The 26,396-nt window shown below is 46.7% G+C and overlaps 1 protein-coding gene across 7 annotated transcripts in view; it reads right to left on the bottom strand.

Moving 5' to 3' along the window:
* Nucleotides 1-3,283: 3,283 nt before the first annotated feature.
* Nucleotides 3,284-26,396, bottom strand: part of CENPT (centromere protein T) — a 1,192,572-nt gene continuing 1,169,459 nt past the window's right edge. For 6 of the 7 annotated variants that reach the window (XM_078671348.1, XM_078671349.1, XM_078671347.1 and 3 more), the window contains one exon: nucleotides 4,442-4,700. In XM_078671348.1, coding sequence (XP_078527474.1) covers nucleotides 4,580-4,700 — 121 coding nt within the window. In that variant the 3' untranslated portion in view covers nucleotides 4,442-4,579. Of the gene's footprint in view, nucleotides 4,701-26,396 lie in introns of all 7 variants that reach the window. The other variant, XR_013603874.1, reaches the window with a different exon arrangement.

Here is a 26,396-nt window from a genome sequence, read left to right as displayed (position 1 = left end):
GGATGGACAGCCAGAAAGGGAGGCTTGGAAGAAAGAGCTTGTAGCTCACACCTTACGTGCAGAGGTGATGGCCACCAGAAAGGCAATTTTCAATGTGAGAAGTCTGAGAGGACAGTTATGTAGCGGCTCTAAAGGAGCGCACATGAGGTAGGTAAGAACCAAGTTCAAGTCCCACTGAGGCATTATGAAGGGAACAGGAGGAAAAAGATGAGTAATGCCCTTATGGAATCTATTTACAACAGGGGACTTGAAAAGAGAAGGCTGATCAGTAAGCCTAAGGAAGGCTGAAATGGCCGAGAGGTAGCCCTTTAGAGTGCTTTAGAGAGTCCAGAGCAGAGCCCTGCTCGGCCAAAGAAAGGAGGAACATCAGAACCTCAGTAAGAGTGGCGAAAAGGGGATCCACAGCCTTTGCTTTGCACCATGCCACAAATGTGTTCCATCTGCAGGCGTATACGGTCTTAGTGGAAGGACGCCTGGCTGCCAAGATAACATCACAGACTTCAGGAGGCAGGTCAAATAACGTCAACTGCCGCCACTCAATCTCCACGCAAGGAGGTGAAGACGGGACAGGTTCGGGCGGAGGGTCGCTGTAAGAAGTTGGCTGGTATATGATGTTCACTATTTTAGTGAACACCTTGCACCAGTCCAAACAAACCTTATGGTGATGGTTGTAAGTCAACCTTATAGACCAGCTATCCTAGTGGTAGCGTGGACAGAACAGTCTTAGGCTAAAAGACTCTTGAGGGCGTGTAAAGCCAGCTGTTTTACCATATGTAACCCCTTGATTATCAAATGAAAGGACACCACACAGGATATATATAAAATATATATGTATTTATTTACGAACACACTCCTCTGAACTCTTTATGAGAACAGAGGCAAAAGCACATCACAAGTTACTTAGTCAGAATACGTTAAGTTGCACAATTTACGGTTAGGCCCTAGGGGCGAAGCAAACCATATACTAAGTAAGTGGTATAAGTACCACGTCATGAGAAAAGGAAAGGCCTAGGGCCTAGAGAATCGCTGGGGCTACACTATCTGAACCTTAGGTTAGGAGTAGGAGGCCCACAGGCGGCGCGTGCAGTGTCTTTACACACACCCGAGAGTCAATGTTAAGTCAATGGGAACTTAAGAGTTAGAAAAAGAAGGATTCAGGACACTTCCGGTCTAGCTAGGAGGAAACAACTAAAAAACTAGACACTTGGATAGTCAATACCCTTGGGAGCACCGAAGTACTCGCGTTACCTCACCCACAGGAAGCGGGTGCATAGGTGTGAAGATGTGTCGGGTTTCGCCGTTGAAGCCTATGGAGACCTGGAGGAAAGATGCTGCAGGCGACCAGGAGGAAGATGTCCGGGTGGATCCAAGGGTGGATCGAGGATGAAGAGGACCTGAAAGCAGAGTCTGGGTCACTAGCCAGTGACCGGGTGGAGCCAGGTAGGAACCAGATGACGTCGAGGAGCAATCAGGTGCTGTCGTGAAGCTTGTCTCTTCAGCCACGCGGACCAGGAGGCGTAGAGGACGACCAGATGATGGAGAGGAGCTGTCCCACGAAGGTTCTCGCAGATGGAGGGGTCGACCGCCGGATTGGAGTCAACAAGCCTTGGCAAAGGCAACCCACGCAGGATTCAAAGAAGGCTTCTGATGCAGACCAGCGAGGTCTGAGGTGCCTCACCTTTGCGGCGTTGGGCAATCATCCTGTCCACAGGAGGCCCTGAATTGGGCCTGGACCATGTGCCCAAAAGGATGTCCGTGAGGGCTTCATTAAACGGCCAAAGAGCTCGCTGCTGGTTGAAGCACCTGTCAGGAGGTTAGTCCTGACTGCCACCGTAGGTAGCTCGAGGTGGAGAGCCTCGGCCGCCCTGCGCAACACCACTGCGTACGGTAGGAGACAACATGTCAAGGTTTTGTGAGGTATACAGACCACTAGCTTCCCCCAGTTCCTGTCTCCAGTCCTGTTCATAAACCAACAGGTTGGTTAAAGGGCCCCAGACCCCTCCCAGTCCTCCTCACCCTCCTCTGGCTGGCAATCTGGTCTCAAAGAGCCAGGGTCGGAGCACAACTTGGGGATCGTGGTTGCACTCCAGGCAGTAGAGGCACACGTGGTGCGGATCCGTCACCGACATCTGTCGATGACAGGAACCGCAAGCCTTGAAGCCGGGCATCCCTTGTGCACCAGAAGTCGATGGACTCAGAAAACGAAGTCTACAAAAGTTGAGAAAAAAATCAGTCTAAAAGTGACTGGTGGTGCCGCTCTCTCTGGATCTTGCTGGTGCGGAAAAAGAAATAACTGACATCAGCGCGCAAGGGCGGAGTCTATGTAGCTACGTAACATTATCCCGGCGACCACTACGCCGATGTCGAACACTGAATTAACCGACGCCACCTTCAGACGCGCAAGGGTACTGCTGACAAAAAACTTTCAGGATCCAGTCTGACGCCTGGGGGTAATTCTAAGGTAAGGAATCTAAAACTAATCAGATATCTGTGAACACTTGAACTAGCCTCCGCTTGAGAGATGGTAAGAAGGCTTTCAGTGCCCATCGGATCGCATGAAGCTCCAACAAGTTGATTTGGAGCTCAGCTACTGCCGGAGAACAGAGTCCCCTTATCTACACCTTCACCTCCACAGGAAGGCAGATTCCAGACACACCCAAAGAATATGTCTACTTTGTCCAAAGCCTAGACCTAAGACAGAAAGCGATACTTATCAATTCATTAATTTTGCATTAACAATATCTAGATGAACTCTAGATGAACTCTCGAAACCTACTGGAAATCCAGTTCTGCCCCCTGCTCCCATATTATCAAATGAAGCTGTGATCTATGGCATTGGGCTGAAGCGGAAGACAAGGCAAGGCGCCGCCTAAAGTATAAACTGGGGTGTGTAGTGGGATTGTTGGGATGAGAAACCAACCTACTGACATCATCATCAAACTAGGACAACAAACCACCATGAATTTTCTTGCACAATAATGACAATGTTTTAAACAATGTTTATCATCTGATTTAACTGTACAACCGAATATTGTTTGTAGCCTAGACAGGGCTTTTATCTGTTATCATTCAAAAGGCTTGCAGTGCCTGTCAAACTGATTTTTGATGGAAGGTGCTCTATTCCAATCAATTAAGACTGTTCTCTTGTCTTCATTTTTTCTTATAAGTTTTTAAATCAATAAGCAAATAAAAAAACATATTTGAATTTCAGCAGTTTGAAATATTTGATAGTATTGAAAAGATATGTGAGGCTTTAATTGCTTAGTATAAAGTACTCAGAAAACATTTTTGCAGTGATTTTTATTATTAAACATTTGAATTATAAATACAAACCAATGGTAACATTTATCTGTGAAACCAATAGTTACAGGACTGTGCTTAATGCACCATGCCCAGTACCAACTTTTCGTTAAATACGTTTTTTGACATTTAATGAAAACTCACTCACAAACTCAATGTTCAGCATCTGGGGGAGTAGTTTGGGGTTTGCCCTGGGGCACAATATGGGCCAGTCGTACATCACCATTTAAGTCCAAAAGTTGCAAAGAGATAGTTACATTGATTTTCTGAACAGAAAACAAGCCTAACGGTTTTACTGAACACTACACATGGTAGACAAGAGCTCGATGGGTAAAACAGCCTTAACGTAACCAATCTAACCACTGTAGTCAGCTTCTCTGATTAACCTCACTTATTCAAAACCAGAACCAAATCTATTCTCTTTACCTCACCTGGGATGAGGTTAGCCTTAACATACAACACTCTGTACTTTTGTTGGAGTTTAGAAACTTTACCTCTAAATTTTTATTATTTGTCATTTGACTGAAATGGAATTATTTTAAGTAAATAGAAATCTAAAATTTCAAGTATGGGGAAATATAGTTTGCCTAGTTCTTTCAGTCCAGTTTTCAAGTTAAAACTTTATATTTTTTGTTCCAAAATATAGCAGGTTGGCTCCTTGCTAGATTTTTATTAAATAGTGTATAAAAATGGGGAACTTCTTTAAATACCTTAAGATGGTCATCAGGAAATTGGACCATGATCCGAATGAAGGTCAGAATTCTGACCACAAACAAAAGCAGGCTGAACACTGGATCTGGTGGCACTGCATTAGCTAGTACAGAATAGACATATGCACCGGGTGACATTATTGCTGTAAAAACACTTCATGTGGTATTTTCACTCTAAGCAAAAGTCAAGCCCAGGGGTACACCTCGGCCATTGTGCACATTTACTGAACACAGCTACTAATTGCACAATTCTCCTCTTTCCGACTATAGGGCTGCGCCAAGAGAAGTCAACAATAAGAACTCAGGCATACAAATGCTCAAAGCTCACATGGTCGAGAAAGCACGAGATGTAAGCTTCACTGCCTGGGCTGGCTAGTCTCTACAGACAGTAGAGGACAGAAATACGCGCACCACACCTACTCCTACTCCTACTCTGCTGTATTTAGCAGTGACAATCACTGACAAAGGGATGGCTCTAGAGTACAGCACCGAGCTGAAAGGAGACAGTTTACAAAAAAGTGCATGAAGAAGCATGTAGACTTTGAGGTGGCTCAAAGCAAGGAGCACATCTACTGCAGGACCACTTTGTTGCCACTTGTAGCCACGGGAATCAGCAGCCTTCTGTATTCCAGTGGCAGATAGCGCTCAATGAGGACAGTCATAGGCATCTCGTCCGTCACCAGGCCTTGTCTGAGAGAGGAAAGAAGAGAAGAAACATGTCAATTCAAGATCTGTTCTTTACCTTGCACTCCTCAGAGCCGAAATCAGGCAAGGAGACGCAATATGGGACATTGCTAGCAAGTGTGAGGCTGTGCTTCTAATTCATTTATTTAAAGACTGAACAACCCCACGCATTTTCTTTATGGTCTTATTGGGTCAAAGCAGCATCATTCAGGAGAGGAGGTGGCCACTGTCAAATGAATGAACTACTCCTCAATTATCCAACTGCCCACATAACCAACCAAGACTGAGGGTTCAGTTAAAAACACTCCCTTAGCACACACTTTATTTCACTTACATGCACCATATACTATCTGAACGGCACTTTTACCTAGAAGGAACGTGTTTTGTATTACTTTTTTATTAATTTAAATTACAACTATACAAAAAATAAGTCTTAGCAGTGAATCATCAACAGACATCAATTTACTACTATTGCCTCTAATTTACACCTGAGGGCAGACGCCATGCAAATATCTCTATGTGCAGTAGCGGATCTGCTATCATTAGAGTCAAATATGGTTAAAAGGATGTTGAATCCTTGCTCACTAGCCAGTGACAAGCTTCACCACAGGGTTTGCTATGGAGTAAGAATCCATTTAAGATGCAAGGCATGTGCTGGGATTGTCAGAGATAGTCAAAAGTTACAGTCAATCTTTCTTCGAAAATTCATTGCTTCTCCATCCTATGCGCAAATATCGCTAAGAATGTGTGATCTACATCTTCTAGCCGTACCCAATTTATACTCCCCAAATCTAACATTGTGTTTGACTGGGTAAATGTAATGTTTGGAACTCTTCTGCCATAAGGTTAAGAAAAACAAAGGGAGTGTGAATTACTAACCATCATTATTGGTATGTGTCAACATGTTTCAGTTTCTATTCAACGCTATAGGGTCAAGCACATTTATCAGGACTTCACATGCTGGTTTTTTTTTATTAGTTTAACGATGACATATGCATATGACCATACAATAAAAAAAGGTGAATATATCATCCAATTTCAATTTATGGCACTGTAGCACAAGTTACTTATCTTCAGTAACAATATATCTGTAAGAAACATTAGTTAGTTAGATTCCTTACCTTAGAATTACCCCCAGACGTCAGACTGGATCCGGAAAGTTTTTTTTCGTCAGCAGTACCTCTGCAAGTCGGAAGGTGGCGTCGGTCGGCTCCGCATCAGTCGTCGGCATCGTGGTCGCCGGGATGACATTGCGGTAGCTACTTAGATGCCGCCCTCGCACACTGATGTCAGTTCCGTACACGACTTTCCACGCCAGAAACGCAGAGCCATGCAAGACACTGACCATTGGTGCACAAAACTAGGGCCCTGAAAGGACATCCTTAACCCTAGAAATCAGTTCGCAGAACGGGGAGGATGGATGGGGCGGTAAGGGATCTATAACTAACTAATATTTCTTACAGATACATCATTACAAAAGGTAGGTAACTTGTGCATCGGAAAGAAACACAATAGTTATAGATTCCTTACCTTAGAATAGATACCCCAGCAATACCAACCCCGGCTGTGGGTCTGAGAACCAAGATCACACCAGAAAGTTCTGGAGAACAGAACGGCCAAATAAGCAGTCTCTCTGGACTTGGCTGTCCAGGCAGTAGTGTTTGGTGAATGTGTGCAGCGATGCCCACGTGGCTGCCTGACAGATGTCATTCAGAGGCACTCCCCCTTTCCAAGGCAATAGTGGCTACCGTCGCCCAGGTGGAGTGAGCGCATAGCCCGACCGGAGGCTCCTTTTTAGCCAGAGAGTAACAAGCTTTAATACATAACACGACCCATTGAGAAATTGCGCGATTGTGTATGGCCCGACCCTTCTTTGCACCCACGTAACCAACAAAAAATTGATCATCCACTCGGAATTGTTATGTGCGATCCAGGTAGAAGGAGAGCGCACGTTTTGGGTAGAGCCTCTCTTCTTCCTTTGAAGGATGTGGAGGCGGTAAGAAGGTGGGCAAAGTAATGGTCTGCCTGATGTGAAAGGCAGTGACCACCTTAGGAAGGAATGATGGAAGGGTCCGAAGAACCACCTTATCCGTATGGACAGATAGAAAAGGAGGTTTCGAAGAAAGAGCCTGGAGCTCACTCACTCTTCTAACAGAGGTGATGGCTACCAGGAAAGCAGTTTCAAGAGTCAGAAGGCGTAAAGGACAGTTATGCAATGGCTCTAAGGGAGCACACATGAGATAGGTTAGCACAAGGTTCAAGTTCCACTGAGGCATAACGAAGGTGATTGGAGGAAACAGATGCGTTAAGCCTTTGACTTGAAAAGAGAAGGCTCATCTGCCGGGGACTTGAAAAGAGAAGGCTCATCTGGCAACTGAAGGAAGGCAGAAATGGCTGAAAGATAGCCCTTGATAGTGCCCAGAGCAGAGCCCTGAGAGAAGAAACAACAGTACTTCAGAAAGAAGGGCAGAAAGGGGATCCACAGCCTTTGCTATGCACCATGCCACAAATTTGGTCCACCTGCAGGCGAATACCGTTTTAGTGGAGGGATGCCTGGCTGACAAGATTACATCACAGACTTCGGGAGGCAGGTCGAAAGACGTCAACTGCCGTCGCTCAATCTCCACACAAGGAGGTGGAGACTGGACAGGTTCGGGTGGAGGACCGTCCCCTGATGCTGCGACAGAGGATTCTCCCAAAGAGGCAGTCTGATCGGAGAATCATTGGCTATGTTGAGCAGCTCGGGATACCACTCTTCGTGCTCAATCCGGAGCCACAAGAATGATTTGAGCCTGGTCGCACCTGATCTTCTTAGGCTCTCAGGGCAGGAGTAGTATAGGCGGAAAGGCGTACAACAGACCACAACTCCACTCGCGACGAAAAGCGCCACCGAGCGAGTGCCGCCTTGGAAATTCCAAAAACAACAGGTGATGGACAGAATGCAGAACAATGTCATACATTCACCCCAGTACAGAGATCTGGGCCTAAATCCATCGTTTTTTTGCTCACCATGCCATTCCAGTTTGAACCCAGCCATATGCAAATCAGTCTTGACCCTGTGCCCCATGGGAACAGTCCAGCCCGAACTGCCAAGCCAGGTCCTCCCTGGACTGGAAACAAGCATCCAAGGACCGGTTTCGGGCTTTCAGCCCTCATCAGCCTGGATAGCTTGATTCCAGTGGCATGGAGAGCACGGGACTCACGTCTGAGCATACCCGTCCCACACGGGGTGACAAATGCAAAAACAACAGGTGAGGGACAGAATGCAGAACAATGTCATACATTCACCCCAGTACAGAGATCTGGGCCTAAATCCATCGTTTTTTTGCTCACCATGCCATTCCAGTTTGAACCCAGCCATATGCAAATCAGTCTTGACCCTGTGCCCCATGGGAACAGTCCAGCCCGAACTGCCAAGCCAGGTCCTCCCTGGACTGGAAACAAGCATCCAAGGACCGGTTTCTGGCTTTCAGCCCTCATCAGCCTGGATAGCTTGATTCCAGTGGCATGGAGAGCACAGGACTCACGTCTGAGCATACCCGTCCCACTCGGGGTGACAAATGCAAAAACAACAGGTGATGGACTGGGGTGGCATGGTGAGCAAAAGAATTATGGATTTAACCCAGATCTCTTGACTGGGGGTGAATGTTTGGATTTGTTCTGCATTCCGTCCATCAATTGTGTGACAGAATCGCTGACATTGCGCATTCTCTTCGGTGGCGAATAGATCTAACCAAGGCTCTCTGCACTGTTGAAAGAGACCTTGCACCACCTCTGAGTGAAAACACCATTCGTGATCCATCATGCACCTGCGGCGGCTGAGTTAGTCTGCCCTGGCGTTCAGAGAACCGGCCAGGTGTTGAACCATTAAAGAAATGCCTTGATGTTACAGCCATGTCCAGAGGCGGAGGGCCTCCTGACAGAGTCCACGACCCCACCCCGCCATGTTTGCAATACCACATGGTGGTGGTGTTGTCCGTGAACACCTGCACCTTGATGGAGAACCCCAGCATATGCAAAGGTCGGCCGTAGTCTGGAGGTGGGAAATGACTGCCTGGGGCAAGCCCGCCTTTAACAGCCAGTCGTCGAGATAGGGAAAGACTAAACCCCTGATTAGCGCAGATGAGCTGCGACCACCGCCATCCCTTTCGTGAAACCCCAGGGGCACTGGTAAGGCCAAAGGGGAGCATGGTAAACTGAAAGTGCTTGTGGCCTACCGTGAACCACAGGTAACGCCAGTGTGCCGGCAGGACGGGATGTGAAAATAAGCTTTCTTCAAGTCCAACGCCACCATCCAGTCTTGCGGTTCGAGGGAAGACAAGACCTGAACCAGAGTCAACATTTTGAACTTCTCCTTCCGGAGGAAGCGATTGACGTCGCTGAGGTCCAAGATAGGACGCAGGCCCTTGTTCTTCTTGGGAACCAGAAAGTTGTGGGAGTAACAACCACAGCATTCTTCTGGGACAGGGACGTGCTCGATGGCTCCCTTTGTCAGGTTTCGCGAGCAACTCCCATGACCCTTTGCTGTAGGGAGGTACTTTACTGGGAAGCGCGCTGAGGCAGATGCATGTAATTCTGTATTCCTGTCTGAGTCTACTGCGTCCGGGATTGCCTTGTCTCGCTGTCTTCCTGGATTCCTGCTGGCGGCTATCTGCGAGGAGTCCTGCTTGCCGACCGGAGCCTACGGATCGGTGAGTCCGGTTAAGCGTGGCTGCGCTTAACAGTAAAACTGAACGCTGTGTGTCGGCCGACCACGCGTTACCGTTCCGAACTTGACCCTGTATCGATGGTGGTTGCTGCGGAGCACAGTAGTTATCTTCTACGTGTTGCCGTGGCGCATTTTATTACTATTTTGAATTTGTTTTCTTGAAAGCAGCGGAGCGCAGTGTGCGTTCTGCCACGCGCTACTGTTTGCTAGTTTTGTCTTCCTTCGTATTTTAACGCGGAGCTAGGTAAGTCGGGCTGGCCACTAGCTACCGTGTTTCTTCCTTTGCTTATTCATGTGAGACTGGTACAGCCGAGTTCAGTAGTGTCGCTACGGGCTACCGTGTGTTTATGAATACTTTTGATCTATAACAGGATGGTCATGACTATTAGGATTATGATGATACAATACTCCTAGAGCTGTTCAGAGTCCTGTGATTCCAACAGCCGTTTTCTTGTTCTTCATCACCTCTGGATGGTACTGAGTGTCAGTACACAGTAGAGAAATCCTTGTTCTCTCGTTTCTTGATTTTGGGCTAATGCCAATTAATTTCTGATACTTTTCTAAGGAACTGCTTTATGACTTGGCATTTTACTGAAAGGAGGTGTGCTTCTGGTGACTTTCAGGTATTCCAACATCCTAGTGAGACCATAATCAGAGTAGCATTGTAAGTTGTATGTGGTGTATAACTGTGTCTCATGTTTATGTCTTTCAGAGCCTATAATCCCCGCAGTTCCTTCCCCTTCCCTTCCCTTTTTATCCCTCGCCTTATGGTTCGAACTCCCTGTTACTAAAGTCGGGGAGCTGGTAACATAAGGAGGTGGACCCCTATATAGCAACGATAGGATCCTGTGGAGCGTAATCCTGACAGAATTACGCGCCCACAAATTGTGCTCCACTCGATCCGGTGGTTGAAGGGGTCATGGCCACGATGGATGATGTTCTCCAGGCGCTAGTTTTAGTGCAGCAGGAACTTATTTCCTCAAAAGCTGAGACAGCTGCCTTGAGGGAGAAAGTGGATAAGTTAGCAAGAAATCCTTTTGATGCCTCTACAGCAGCTCCACAAATACAAGTCACGGTGCCTCCTCCCATTCCCTTGGCAAGTCCTGAAAGATACTCAGGTGATCCATCAAGAACCCAGGTCTTCTTGACACAAATCATGTTGCACTTTTCGTGCAAACCATCATCCTTTCCCACCAATCATTCACGGGTGGCGTTTGCAATTTCGTATTTGAGTGGTGATGCAGCCAATTGGGCAGTACCCCTAGTACGAAATGACGATGCCATATTGTCTGACTGGACGGCGTTTCGTGCAGAGTTCGAGAAAGTCTTTGATAGAAGGGCCACCACCTTTAGTGCAGACAAAGAGCTGTTGGAGTTGAAACAAGGGAGACAGGACTTGGTGTCGTACCTTACAACCTTTAACAGGTTGGTAGCAGAAATGGCATGGCCAGAGGAGAAGCGGATGTCGCTGTATTACCAAGGGCTAAGAGAAGGGTTAAAGGACATTATCGCCCAAATAGATCCACAACCCCTCCCTTGTGTGGACATGATAAATCTTTCCCTAAGGTAGGATGGCAGGCTCACAGAGAGGGGAGGTGAACGTCGTAAGGCAGAGAGGGGCTTCTATCGATCCGAGTACTCCCCACGGAAGGGTGGGAACCTTACAGAGACAGGCAGGGAACCTATGGAGATAGGAGCAGTTAGAGCACTGTTATCCAGGGGGGAACGAGAGAGCCGTAGAACCCTGGGTTTATGCATGTATTGCTGAAAAAATGGTCATTTCGTAAAGGAATGTCCCGTGAAACCCAAGAACACTGGGGGATGGTCAAAAAATAAGAGAGTGGCCGTGTCATCCACTTCTGCTGCAGACACACCACCGTTGGTGGGGGAAGAAACAAAGTGGAAACTCCCTTCCCTCACAGCCTCCATCGTTCAGGACCATGAATCCCACATAGTGCTTCCTATGACCTTAGAAAACCAGGACCAGGTCCATCAAGTGATGGTGATGGTAGATTCAGGAGCCACAGGGAACTTTGTGGATAGCGGTTTGGTTTCTACATTGGCTCTTCATAGGGTACGTAGGGATAAACCCGAAGAAGTGTGGGCTGTGGATGGGAAACCATTGAAGTCAGGTCTCATAACCGAACAGACAGAACGTCTAGTCTTATCTGTGCCTGTAAGCGGAGGTACTCATCGGGAAGAGCTAAGATTGAACATTATAGATGCTGCCCAGTACGAAGTTATTCTGGGTATGCCTTGGCTGAGTTATCACAATCCCACAGTACAGTGGAGGAACAAAACCATACAGTTTTCAGACCCCGGCTGTGAGAATCATATCCTTCAAGATCCAGACACACAGGCGATTGCCTTGTTAAGCTCATACAGAATAGCTACTGCAGCAGAAAAGGTGGTGGTCTTGCCTCAGTGTTATCAGGAGTACAGTGATGTATTTAGTGAGATCATGGCGGAACAACTACCTCCGCACAGAGAGTACGACTGTCGCACTGATTTGGTGGACGGAGCTATAGTACCATCTTGTAGAGTATATGCCTTATCAATCCCTGAAACGAAACACCTGAAAGACTATTTGGAACACTATGTAAACATAGGCTTCATCAGACCATCCTGTTCTCCCGCAGCCTCATCTTTGTTTTTCATCTCAAAGGCCAATGGTGAGTTGAGAGCGTGCGTGGATTACCGCAGGTTGAATAAGATTACCATTCGTAACAGGTATCCCTTACCCCTCATCACTGTGTTGCTGGACCAGGTCCGCAACGCCAAGATCTACACCAGACTCGATCTACGAGGGGCCTACCATTTGGTACGCATCAGGGCAGGGGATGAATGGAAGGCAGCATTTAAGACCCATTACGGCTTGTACGAATACCTGGCGATGTCGTTTGGGCGTTGCAATACCCCTGCTGCATTTCAATTCTTCCTGAATGATGTCCTAAGAGAGTATATAGATGTCTGTGTAGTGGTGTACATCGATGACATCTTGATATATTCAGAAGAGGTAGAAACTCACAACCCTCAGGTCATGCTTGTGCTCCAGAAGTTGAGGGAACACAAATTGTACTGTAAGCTGAGTAAATGTGAGTTTGGGGTGTCGTCTGTTGAGTTCCTGGGGGTTATGCTTCACCCGGATGGGTTGCGTATGTCTGATTGAAAGGTGTTAGCAGTACAGAATTGGCCCACGCCCAAGTCCCTGAAAGAACTACAGAGCTTCTTAGGGTTTGCTAATTATTACAGACGATTTATTTTGCAATTCTCACAATTAGCAGTACCTTTGACACGGTTACTCCGGAAGGGAGTAGTTTTTCTTTGGTCATCAGAAGCTAACAACGCCTTTGAACATCTGAAGGAGGCTTTCACCTCTGCTCCTGTTTTGGCTTACCCTAAACCTGAGTTACCCTTTGTAGTGGAAGCTGATGCTTCTGATGAAGCAATAGGAGCCATTTTATCGTAAAGAGACCAACATACTGGACAACTACATCCGGTAGCATACTTGTCCAGGAAGTTGAACTCTGCTGAAAAGAACTATACCATCTCAGAAAAAGAACTGTTGGCTGTAAAAAGGGCCTTCCAGGAATGGAGACAATATCTTTGGGGGGCCGTGTACCCTATCACGGTATACTCTGATCATCGAAATCTTCAGTTTATGAAGACAACCCGACACCTGACCCAGCGTCAGATGAGATGGATGTTATTCTTTGCAGAGTACGACTTTGTAATAACCTTTAGGCCAGGGTGCGATAACAGGAAGGCGGATGCCTTGTCCAGACAAGAAGAGGAGAACCCCTCGACTGAACCCATTCTTGAATCAACCATAGAACCCTCTAAGGTGGTTTGCGTTTTAAATGCTGAAAGCTTTCTAGACAAGATAAGGAGTGCTAAATCAGCTATACTCTGGGATTCCTGGGCTGCTAAGGAAGGAACACGTGCCATCAAACAGGGTTTACCTTTTGTGAACAGACAGCTATTCCTGCCCTCAATCGTGTTGCAGAAGGAGGCATTTCAGGGGTGTCATTTGTCTCCCTTGGCCGGTCATCAGGGGGTGCTCAAAACCATACACTTGTCCCAAAGACATTTCTGGTGAAAAACACTGAAAAAGGATGTCAACTCTTGGGTAGCGCGATGTGATGTTTGTGCCCGCTCTAAGAACGATTGTGGGAAGAAGAGAGTGAAGCTCATAACGATGCTAACCCCTCGTAAACCATGGCAAAACATTAGTTTAGACTTCATCATCGGTCTCCCACCTGATCAAGGCAAGACTGCGATTTTAGTGGTGGTTGACAGTCTAACTAAACTGGGACATTTCATTCCATGTATTAACCTTCCTACGGCAGGGCAGACCGCGCAGTTGCTTCTCTCTGAGGTCATTCGGCTGTATGGGGTGCCTGAAGTGATCGTTTCAGACAGGGGCCCCCAGTTCGTCGCTAGATTCTGGAAGCACTGGTGCCAAGCCTTGCAGATAAAGTCCTCTCTGTCCACGAGCTTCCATCCGCAAACGGATGGCCAGACCGAAAGGTTAAACCAGACTTTAAAGAAATACCTCCGTTGCTATGCAGCCTCGGCTCAGGACTCTTGGGTATCCTTGTTGTGGATGGCTGAACTGGCAAACAACAACGCATGGCATTGTTCTGTGGGGGTGTCCCCTTTCTATGCTACATACGGGATCGACGCTAACATTCTTCCGGTTTGTCTGCCTGAGAGCGTATCCGAGCAACCCACGGTGTACAGTCGAATGAAGAAGTTGCACGCAGTGCAGCGACAACTCACCAAACACTTGGTCAAGGCCAAGAATGTGTACAAGCGATGGGCGGATGCGCACCGTCGTGATGGTCCTGATTACCAGGTCGGGGATAAGGTGTGGCTCTCGACCAAGAACATTCGGTTCAAATTGCGTAGTGTTTTCCATCCTCGTTTTATTGGGCCCTATGTCATTGTAAGGAAGGTGAATCCTGTGGCATTCAAACTGAGGTTGCCTGCTTCGCTTAGGATACACCCTGTCTTTAATTGCAGCCTCTTGAAGCCTGCGTTGTCCTCAGTACGAAGGGCTTCTCCTCCGGTCCTCATTAATGGTGGCTAAGAGTACGTTGTGAGGTGCATTCGGGACTCTAAGTGGAGGCGTGGTGCTCTGTGGTACCTGGTAGCATGGAAGGGGTATTCGGCTGAGGATGACTCGTGGGTGCCGTGTGACAATGTGCATGCCCCTGCAGCTGTGAGACGCTTTCATGCAAGGTTCCCGGCCAAGCCTGGGCCTAGGAGGCGGTGAGGAGGGGGGCCTACTGTCAGGTTTCACGAGCATGAGCGCCTGCCTGACGTTTAAAACTACAACTCCCATGACCCTTTGCTGTAGGGAGGTACTTTACTGGGAAGCGCGCTGAGGCGGATGCGCGTAATTCTGTATTCCTGTCTGAGTCTATTGCGTCCGGGATTGCCTTGTCTCGCTGTCTTCCTGTATTCCTGCTGGCGGCTATCTGCGAGGAATCCTGCTTCCCGACCGGAGCCTACGGATCGGTGAGTCCGGTTAAGCGCGGCTGTTCTTAACAGTAGAACGGAACGCTGTGTGTCGGCCGAGCACGCGTTACCGTTCCGAACATGACCCTGTATCGTTGGTGGTTGCTGCGGAGCACAGTAGTTATGATACTGCAAGTAAGATATGCTATAAAGAATCATTGGCGCTTTACAAAGCTATGATCGTAAAAGCGAAAAAATCATTTTATTCAGAACAAATCTACAAAGCCAAAAATTCAAGCAAGCAATTATACGAGATCACCAAAACACTGTCAGGCAATGCCCCCGATCTTACTCCTCCTCCATCACAAGCATTGTGTGATGCCTTGGCTAAATTCTTTTTTACTAAGGTGGATGATATATACCAAGCCTTTTCCTCCAAACCACCTACGACGAATGCTACTTCCCCTAGTATACCTCCGGTAAATGTTTTTACCAGTTTTCATGCACTTACATGTGACCACATAAAGACCATTGTCTCAACAATTAAAACAGGATCCGCTCTTGATCCCTGTCCTTTCTCAGTCCTCCCACCAGTGATGGATTCCATCATCCCAGTAATCACACAAGTCTGTAATTCCATACTGTTATCCGGAACTTATCCCAATTCGTTAAAAAACACCTTATTGAAACCCTTATTAAAAAAACCAAGTCTTGACAAAAACGATTTGAAAAACTACAGGCCTATTGCTAGTCTCCCTTTTTAGGTCGAGCAGACGTACTCTCAATGCGTGAGCATTGAGAGTGTCTGTCTCGACAACTATTGTTGCCCGTTAATGGGAATGTGGACACCGATGTGGACGAGCGTTTCCTTCGCAGTTTTCACCGCGGGAGCGCGCGTCTCACCCGCGCATGCGCAGAGTAACTCAGCCATTTTTTTTTTTTTTCCCCCAGCCCCGAACCGAATCAGGTATCAGAGCGCTTTACATATAGGCAGCCCCCACCCCCCACCCCTCTGCATGCGCACACACAGGCGAGCGCATGCACACGCAGGCACACACATACAGGCACACGGCACAGACACTCGCTCACACACACCCCCCTCCCCCACAGTCACACACACGCACTCCAGACACATACACACACGCACACAGCCCGCCCCCCCCCCGCACTCACGCGCGCGCACACATGCTCCCCCCCCCGCTCAGCAACCCACTCACCGGCTTCATTCGTGCGGCGGCTCTCCTCAGCTGCAGGGCCCGGCAGCAGGACTCTTCTTCCCTCCTTGGGCACCCGCAGGGTAGGCTCCTGCCAGCTCCGGTGCTTCAAACGTGGCTCCGGCTCCTGCCAGCTCCGGTGCTATAAACGCGGCTCCCATCGCGGCTCTTCCGTTGGAGGCGGGGTAGGCTCCCGCCCTCCTACTTCCTGTTTCCTGTTGTCGCGCCGGCCTGCCTGACTTCCTGGTCGCAGGCCGGCACAGTGACGGCGGTGATTTGCGGTACTAATTAATTTAGTTATTTATGCATTTTTATATAGCGCGGACTTTACCCGAAGGCGGGATTTATTTCTTTATGTATTTATGCATTTTTATATAGCGCGGACTTCACCCGAAGGCGGTATTTATTTTTTACTTATGTTTATCTGGTTACAATTGGGTTATAGAATTTTGAGTAACCCATGAGTGGTGTTTCTCCACAGCTCCAGGTCTCCTGGAGACGTCTTATATCAAATGATCTTAAGTGGGTTTCTGATTCAGGCTCTAATGCAATCTTGCCTGCTCCTGCGCTGTTCCACGGTGTCAGAGTAATCTTACTGTGGGGCATACAGTAGGCGCTCTTGTTGATAAGTGGATGCTAGGATCGCTTGTGAAAAGCTTCCATTAGCCCGTTGGTGTTTAAGTTACTTGGTGTTACTGTTACCCGTCCCTTTCCTCCCACACGCGTCTGAATTACAGTGCCTTAGACTAGTGTTCCTGACACACATTCTTGACACACAGGTGCACGGGCTGCAGACAAGGCCTTGTGACGCGCTTCGGGAATCCCGACGTGCCTCTGAGCTTGAGGCCTCTTCCACCCCCTGGTGTGCAGTGATTCTATATGTGGAACGTCAGCAGGGATGATGGAGTGGATCAAAGCTTGAGGCTGGTGCGCGTCAGCGCCGTTCCAGGCTCGTGCGTCTTCCTGCTGCGCGCGCTTCGTGAAAGAGGGGAGAGCCGCCTGTATGCTTTCAGAATAATCCATCACTTGATCCATATCACACAGCAAACGTACTGAAAGAAACAACGGCTAGTCTGGACTCAAGAGTCGTCAACAAACCATCTTGTGTTGCTCATTCACATTGAGCCTCAAAAACACCACATAAAATCCGGATCACAGAGCATCATCTCGGCGAGAGCACAGAGCATACCAAGCTACGGAATCACAACCTCAGTGCACGTGACCTCTCTGCTACTGCACAGAACATCTCAGTCATTTTAGGTGGCTTTATAGCCTGTGCGAGCCATATCACGACTGTTGTTCAGGGCTCCTCAACCGACGCAAAAGCCACTGAACAGTTAATCTCTGCAATGTCTGCAACACCTCAATTAGTGCGAAGAACATCCGAGTGGAGCACTAATGAGCGCAGTCAGAGCAGAGAGGGTCTCAAATATTGCACCACATATTTCAAACACTGAACATAGCGTCGCTGCCATTGCAAGAGCCTCTGAACCAAGCACTTGACCTCTTAATTAGCGCTCACATCTCAAGCAGTGCATAAAGCATCTGAGCCAGGACAAGGGGCCTCGCATTCAATACAGCAACTCAACCACCGCACATTGCAGTGCACATGGCATCACAAGGAGTGCACAAGGAACGACAAACAGTGCTCATAGAACCACAAGCAGTGCACATACCACCACAAGCAGTGCACATAGAACCTCAAGCATGGCATCACAAGCAGTGCACAAGGAACCACACACAGTGCTCATAGAACCACAAGCAGTGCACATAGCACCACAAGCAGTGCACATAGAACCTCAAGCAGTGCACATGGTATCACCACAATTCCATTGAGTACTCTAACCTTTAAAAATAGCATCTGAACTATTACACAGGACATTTCACCATTGCACAATTGTAAATGCACGTTGCACTGATAACATGTGCACAAGGCTTCTCACCGTTGCATGGATCTTCCTGATCATCACACAGAGTAGTTAAAGCACAGTGCATAGTTTCTCAGCCAGTGCACAGAACATCTTGACAACTGCACAGATCTGACATTTATTTGCACAAGACTTCTCAACCATTGCACTGAGAATCTTAACCCTTGTACAGTGTCTTCTGATAATGGCACATAGTATTTAAATCATTGCACATAGCGCGTCAGCCGTTGCACGTAACATTACAAGCAGTACACATAGCATAACCACCATTCATGGAGCACTCCAAACTTTACGTAGCATCTGAACTATTACACAGGACATTTGACCACTGCACATATGCAGTTGCACGTTGTACTGATCACCTCAACATGTGCACAGAGCTTCTTAATCATTTCACAGAGGGGTTCAACCATTGCACAGATCTTCCTGATCATCATATCATATTTAAATCACTGCGCTTAGTTTCTCAGCCAATGCACAGAGCATCTTCACAACTGCACAAATCTCACATTTGCATAAGACTTCTCAACCGTTGCACTGAGGATCTCAACCAGTGTACAGCGCCTCCTGATCATGGCTCAGACCATTTCAGTCATTGCAGCTCAGCCAGTGCACAGAGTATCCTTCTCTAACTCCCTGTTCTATTCTCTTCTCCTGTGCTGATCTGCTGCTCTCTTCCACCCGCCTCCTTCTTTAACTCCCTGTTCTTTTCTCCCGTGCTGATCTGCTGCTCTCTTTCACCCGCTTCCTTCTTTAACTCCCTGTTCTCTTCTCCTGTGCTGATCTGCTGCTCTCTTCCACCCCACCACCTTCCTTAACTCCCTGTTCTCTGCTCTTCTCCTGTGCTGATCTGCTGCTCTCTTCCACCCGCCTCCTTCTTTAACTCCCTGTTTTGTTCTCCTATGCTGATCTGCTGCTCTCTTCCACCCGCCCCCTTCTCCAACTCCCTGTTCTCTTCTCCCGTGCTGACCTGCTGTTCCCTTCCACCGCCTCCTCCTCCAACTCCCTGTTCTCTTCTCCTGGGCTGATCTGCTGCTCTCTTCCACCGCCTCCTTCTTTAACTCCCTGTTCTCTTCTGCTGTGCTGATCTGCTGCTCTCTTCCACGTACATCCTTCTGTAACCGCACACACACATACATACAACCACGCACACACACTCATCCACACACATACAACACACAACTACGCACACACACACACAACCACACACATACAACCACACACACACAACCCCACACACACAACCCCACAAACACACAGAACCACACACACACAACCACAAACACAACCACAACAATACACCTACCCACACATACCCACAACCACACCCAACAACACACACAACCACAACCACACACAGACAGCCACACATACAACCTCACACAACCACACACCCAACCACACACCCAACCACACACCCAACCACACACACAACCACACACACAACCACACACACAACCACACACACAACCACACACACAACCACACCCAACCACACACACAGCCACACACACACAACTACACACATCTATCTCCCTCACTCTATCTCTCGCCCTCACTCTATCTCTCGCCCTCACTCTATCTCTCGCACTCACTCTATCTCTCGCCCTCACTCTATCTCTCGCCCTCATTCTATTTATCTATCGCCCTCATTCTATTTATCTATCGCCCTCATTCTATTTATCTATCGCCCTCTCTATCTGTCTATCGCCCTCACTCTAGCTATCTATCGCCCTCCCTCTAGCTATCTATCGCCCTCACTCTATCTATGGCACCACCACAGCATCACTCAGGGGCACCACAGCATCACTCAGGGGCACAACAGCATCACTCAGGGGCACCACAACATCACTATGCGCTACCACAGCTTCACTGATCGCCACAGCATCACTCGTCGCCACAACATCACTCAGCGCCACCAAAGTATCAATCTGTGCAACCATTCAACAACAACTGGTTCAAATATGTTCTCTCAATGTTGCTTTATTACAAATGTCACAAAAAGATGTTAATATTTCACTTCTGTTCTTGGATTTTCATCGCAATAAAATACACTGAACATAATCTTCACAAAAGTTATTTACAAAAGTTTAAGCTATTGCCATTATAAATTACAATAACTTTTATTTAAGTATTAATTATTTTAAAAAATTTAGCCATTGTTATTTGTAATATCAATACATCTAAGTCACATAAATACAAAACATGTTGCATTACAAATGCTATAGGTGCCACATTTGCAAAAGATAAAAGTATTGGCATTGTAAATGACAAAGCTATTAATTTAGCTATTTTCAAAACCAACACATAAATAAAAAATGTGTCATTTACAAGACCAATAGCTCTAACTTTCCTAATGCGAGACCTATTGCATTGCAAATGCTTGTTTAGCTAAAGTCGCTGAAAAGGCCATGAACTCTCAACTATTGGAATACATTGAGAAAAATAGATTGTTGGACGACACACAATTCGGCTTCCGGAAGTATCACGGGACCGAAACGGCCCTGATTAAAGCCGCAGATGACGTCAGGGCAATCCGTGACCAAGGTGGGACAGCAATTCTAGTACTGCTTGATCTATCTGCAGCTTTCGACACGGTCGACCATAAGATCCTGGTCGACCGTTTCGGAAAGCTGGACATCTGTCACTCAGCCAGAGACCTGCTTGCATCTTTTTTGGCTAACAGAACACAAGCGGTCACTTTGGGACCTTTCCAATCTGCTCAACTCTCGTTACCATGCGGGGTTCCCCAAGGCTCATCCCTCAGTCCGACACTTTTTAACATCTATGTGTCGGACCTTGCTAATGTTATCAAAGCATATGGGATGAGCCTAACCTCCTATACGGACGACACGCAGTTGGTACTGGCCATCAAAGGTGATGGAGGACAAGTGGCACAAGACTTTAAAAATGAAATGCTCGAAATAGGAGACTGGATGGCTACAAACTGCCTCAAGCTGAACTCAGAAAAAACTGAGGTAGTTATTTTTGGACCCCTTTTACCAGCTTGGTCATCAAGCTGGTGGCCATCAGCCTTCGGAACACCTCCCAGTCCGACAGCTAAGGTCAGGAACCTGGGAGTCATTTTTGACGAAGGTCTCAATTTTATGGATCACGCAAATAAAGTAGCAACCACTGCCCACTACAAACTTAGAATGATTAGAAAAATCTACCCCTTCCTACCAGAGGCAGCGACTAAAACACTGGTCAGCTCCTTGGTTCTGTCGTCCCTCGATTATTGTAACGGTCTATTCCTTAATGCCCAGGTCAGGGTCACGATGAAGTTACAGTCAATACAGAATGCTGCAGCACGTCTGCTCTCTGGAACGCGTAAATTTGAGGCCATATCCGAAATCATTAAGGAATACCACTGGCTGACAATCCGAAACAGAAAAGTTTAAATCCTTATGTATAGTGTACAAGACATTTAACAATCAAGGACCTCACTTTCTGAAGGATCAATTGAAACCCTACACACCGTGTAGACAGCTTCGTTCCTCCACCTTAAACCAACTAGTGATCCCACGATCCAAAACAGTGTCTTGGGGTGATCGCCGCTTTCTAGTGGCAGCACCCAAATTATGGAACACTCTTCCTCAAAACATCAGGACGAGCCCTTCACTTCTTCAGTTCCGCAAACATTTAAAGACATGGCTGTTCGACCAATAAGACCCATCTATTCCTCACTAGTTTCAACACCAACTCCAAGTATGTGAATTGTTAGCGCCGAGACGCCTGCGGGTATTCGTTCGCGCTCTATAAATGTCAAAAATAAAATAAATAAATTAAAATAAATCTGCTACGTGTTGCCGTGGCAGATTTGATTACTATTTTGGATTTGATTTCTTGAAAGCAGCGGAGCGCAGTGTGCGTTCTGCCATGCACTACCGTTTGCTAGTTTTGTCTTCCTTTGTGTTTTAACGCGGAGCTAGGTGAGTCGGGCTGGCCACTAGCTACCGTGTTTCTTCCTTTGCTTATTCATGTGAGACTGGTACAGCGGAGTTCAGTAGTGTCGCTACGGGCTACCGTGTGTTTATGAATACTTTTGATCTATGTAAGTATCAATGGGGGCTAGCTAGCTTTAAAGGGAAGGTAAAGGGTGACTCAGGTACGTCAGACAATACAAGGAAAAAAGCAATATTTTCCTTTGAAAGCCCTCACCCACCGACCTGGTCGGTGGCATGCTTCATCATCGGGCCCACCACAGTGGCACCGAATGTGCCCCGGGTGTGCTGCAACGCCAGGAGACTGCGGAGCTGGTATATTGCTGCGTGTGCAGTGAGGGAGTGAGATGTGAAAGATTAAAAAGCTATACAAGCGGTCCCAGCACCCGAGGGTTAACAAGTATTTAATAAACTGGGCCTCCGTTAGCTGTTTAAAAAGGCGAATGGACAAAGTGGAGTGATTAATGATCTCCCATGTCCAGTGTGGTCTACATGTTTCTGCCAGTGCCTTTTCTATTATAAGCTGGCTTTCCTCAGGACCAAAGAGTTAAGTGAAAAAGTGCAATTAAATAATAAATTAATAAACTATATTAAGTGATTGTGTTGTTTGTTGGCTATGTGTCGCGCTCGCTAAGGCGCTGTAGCTGTTAGAGGGGGATTCCCTCAAGCTTTTTCTGTTATTTCTTTGTAAAAAGCCTCATGGGTCGCCTGGCAGAGAAAGAGACCGAGTAGTTCGGTCAGGTTCCTCCTTGGACCTATTCGTCCTTCTGCGGCGCCCGGTGTGCCGCAGAAGGACGAATAGGTCCAAGGAGGAACCTGACCGAACTACTCGGTCTCTTTCTCTGCCAGGCGACCCATGAGGCTTTTTACAAAGAAATAACAGAAAAAGCTTGAGGGAATCCCCCTCTAACAGCTACAGCGCCTTAGCGAGCGCGACACATAGCCAACAAACAACACAATCACTTAATATAGTCTATTAATTTATTATTTAATTGCACTTTTTCACTTAACTCTTTGGTCCTGAGGAAAGCCAGCTTATAATAGAAAAGGCACTGGCAGAAACATGTAGACCACACTGGACATGGGAGATCATTAATCACTCCACTTTGTCCATTCGCCTTTTTAAACAGCTAACGGAGGCCCAGTTTATTAAATACTTGTTAACCCTCGGGTGCTGGGACCGCTTGTATAGCTTTTTAATCTTTCACATCTCACTCCCTCACTGCACACGCAGCAATATACCAGCTCCGCAGTCTCCTGGCGTTGCAGCACACCCGGGGCACATTCGGTGCCACTGTGGTGGGCCCGATGATGAAGCATGCCACCGACCAGGTCGGTGGGTGAGGGCTTTCAAAGGAAAATATTGCTTTTTTCCTTGTATTGTCTGACGTACCTGAGTCACCCTTTACCTTCCCTTTAAAGCTAGCTAGCCCCCATTGATACTTACATATAAACACAGGGGATACGGGCTAGCTTACCTAGTCCTCTCTCTCTCTTTGATCTGAATAATACTTTTGATCTATAACAGGATGGTCATGACTCTATTAGGATTAGGAAGATACAATACTCCTAGAGCTGTTTAGAGTCCTGTGATTCCAACAGCCGTTTTCTTGTTCTTCATCACCTCTGGATGGTACTGAGTGTCAGTACACAGTAGAGAAATCCTTGTTCTCTCGTTTCTTGATTTTGGGCTAATGCAAATTAATTTCTGATACTTTTCCAAGGAACTGTTTCAGTTTCATACGTCTTTATTTCGGATATTACATCATAAAAGACATCAATTAAAATACGTACATGATTCATAAAAATTCAGTTCATAACAATTAATCCAACATATTTAAGAAATTTCCCCTAGTGTCCTCTAAAACATCAAGGGTTCAATAAAACAGAATTAAACAAATTCGAAAAGACGTTCTAGAAGAAATATTAATCTTCATCACATTAAATAACAATTGTTAATCCTCATCTGATTAAATAGCAATCTGATTAAATAACAATTGGGTGCCTAGCTCTGATAATCCATGCCCACCCCAAAAATTTGGCAACGCCTATGGTCACCCACTCTGAGGTATTAGATCTTAATACCCAGAGGGCTTCCCTACACACCCGTGAATTAATCCTCCTACAAATGGGTTTAAGCCATTTGCACCGCGGGGCAGAGTAGGCAGGGCAGACAAAAAAGAGGAGGCCAATGGATTCCCTTTGCCCGCTACACCAGGGACAGGACTCATTTTGTTGACCACGCCATTTGTATGTAAATGCCCTTACAGGTAGCGTACCAACTCTAAACTGATGATAGAGTTTTCTGTCTAGACTTTTGGTAATGCTATCCCATTATGGCTCTAAGCGGATGTCAACCTTATGAAGCAAAAAAAGACCTGTCAGATTAGTAGACTGAGACAACAAAACATGTTGTTCTTTTACAGTTGCCCAGTATAATAACTTAAATTCTTTTTTCATCGGGAATACGTTGTTTCCCGGGTCTGACCACAATAGACTCAAGCCCATTTTTTGTAGGATGGACCTCACTTCCCGAAAACATGGAAGGTTTCCTGACCCTATGATTGATCTCAGATCCAAAATTTCATTAGCAAATAAGATCACTTCTGGGGTGGACCATATACGTCTCCACAGAGCAACCATCCTGTATCGAGCTAGATCTCTTATGGAGTGACAGCCCATATCTTATAGAAGGGGGATGATAGGCGTGGATTGTGGAAGACTAACCAAACTGCGCAAGAACTTATTTTGAATTTTTACCAAAGGTGCAAGATCCACAAAACTCCATAAATCCGCTCCGTAAAGAATAGCAGAGCTTATTTTTGCATGGTATATTTTTAATGCTGGTAGTATCCTTTTGGTTTGCGAACATCGTTGCTCCTTTACAAGACACCCCGTTAAACGGGCAAATTTTAAACAGAGGGCCTCGATCTGTGCCTTCCATCGCAGCCTATAGTCTATAACCACCCCTAAATAGGTCATAACACCCACTTGTTCTAAGTTGGTGCCATTCATACGGACTTGACTCCGTTGTGGTTTATTTTTCGTTAAGACCATAAATTTCGTCTTGGACACGTTGATCTCGAGATCGTTAATTTTGCAAAAATCCACAAATTTGTTGATTGCGGTCTGTAGCCCCATTTGTGTTTTTGCCAAGATCAACGTGTTGTCAGCGAAAATAAGAAGGGAAAACTTTCTCCCGCCTAAAACTGGTGCATCTGTTGGGGTATCTGCTAGAAACTGCACTACATCATTTATGAAAAGAAGGAACAGGGTTGGTGCCAGGACACAACCCTGCCTTACACCACGGGTCACTGGGAAGGGCTCTGTCACCTGTCCCTGCCTACCCCATCTTACTCTAGCAAAGTTGTTCTCGTGCAGCCTTACTGTTAACTCCAATAGTTCTGGTGGCATTCCCATTTTCCTCAAAGCATCTCTAGGGACAAGGTCGAACGCGGATTTGAGGTCCACGAATGCTGCATAGATAGTACCCCCACCTAAAAGCACAGCCTTCCAATATATCAAATTAAATCTGAACACTTGGTCGACTGTGCTGGTACTTGACCTAAAACCTGCTTGCATCGGGGATAAAATATTTTCTTCACTCATCCATGCCTGAATTTTAGCAAGAAGCATTCTTGCTATAACTTTCTGCAGGGCATCTATAATGCTTATGGTGCGATAATTCCCTGGTAGAGACCGATCTCCTTTTTTATAAACCGGTAGGATTTCGGCCCCTTTCCATGATTCTGGAACCCTAGCCCCATTGGCAATGGCATTAGCTAAAGTCGTTATATATGGTACCCAGTTTTGCTGATCATACTTGAAAAGAACGGCTGGAATGCAGTCCATGCCGGGCGCTTTGCCCGCTTGGACCAAACTTAACGCACTCTCAGCCTCGGTACTTTCAAACATTAAAAGCTTACTTATGGGCTTAGGTATTGATGACAAGCCTCTCTCTACTTCATTTGTTGCCATCACCAGACCACTAAACTGTGTTGAGTAGTGCTCCACCCAATCCTTGGCAGAAACATGATTAGCTGGCGTTTGCGAGTCCTTAGGCCCGCCCCATTTCACAACCTGCCAGAATTTAATCTGGTTGGAGGACAGGCTGGCCTCATACAAATCCAACCAGCGGCGGTCATCCCATGTTTGCTTCGCGATCTTTTGGACCTTCTTATAATTTGACCGTTCCGCTTTAATAGCGGATGTCATCCTAGATTTGATAGCATTAATCAGGGAGCTATGGGCCTGACGACAGGTCTTGTCATACCATTTAGTACCAGAAGAATCTCCACCTATTTTTCCAGATGTCCCTGGCTTCGTAAAGAGGGTTTTTAATTTATCAAACAATTGCTCATGTAAAGAGCAGATCAGCTCAGGTGAGCCTGAGTTTTCAATCACTAACCTGGCCTGTTTTGCCGAAGATGACACTTCGTGGGAAA

Source organism: Lissotriton helveticus, chromosome 12 (genome assembly GCF_964261635.1).
Source record: "Lissotriton helveticus chromosome 12, aLisHel1.1, whole genome shotgun sequence".
Lineage (NCBI taxonomy): Eukaryota > Metazoa > Chordata > Amphibia > Caudata > Salamandridae > Lissotriton > Lissotriton helveticus.
The sequence above is the reverse complement of the archived record's forward strand: the minus strand, read 5'-3'. Positions and strand labels throughout refer to the sequence as shown.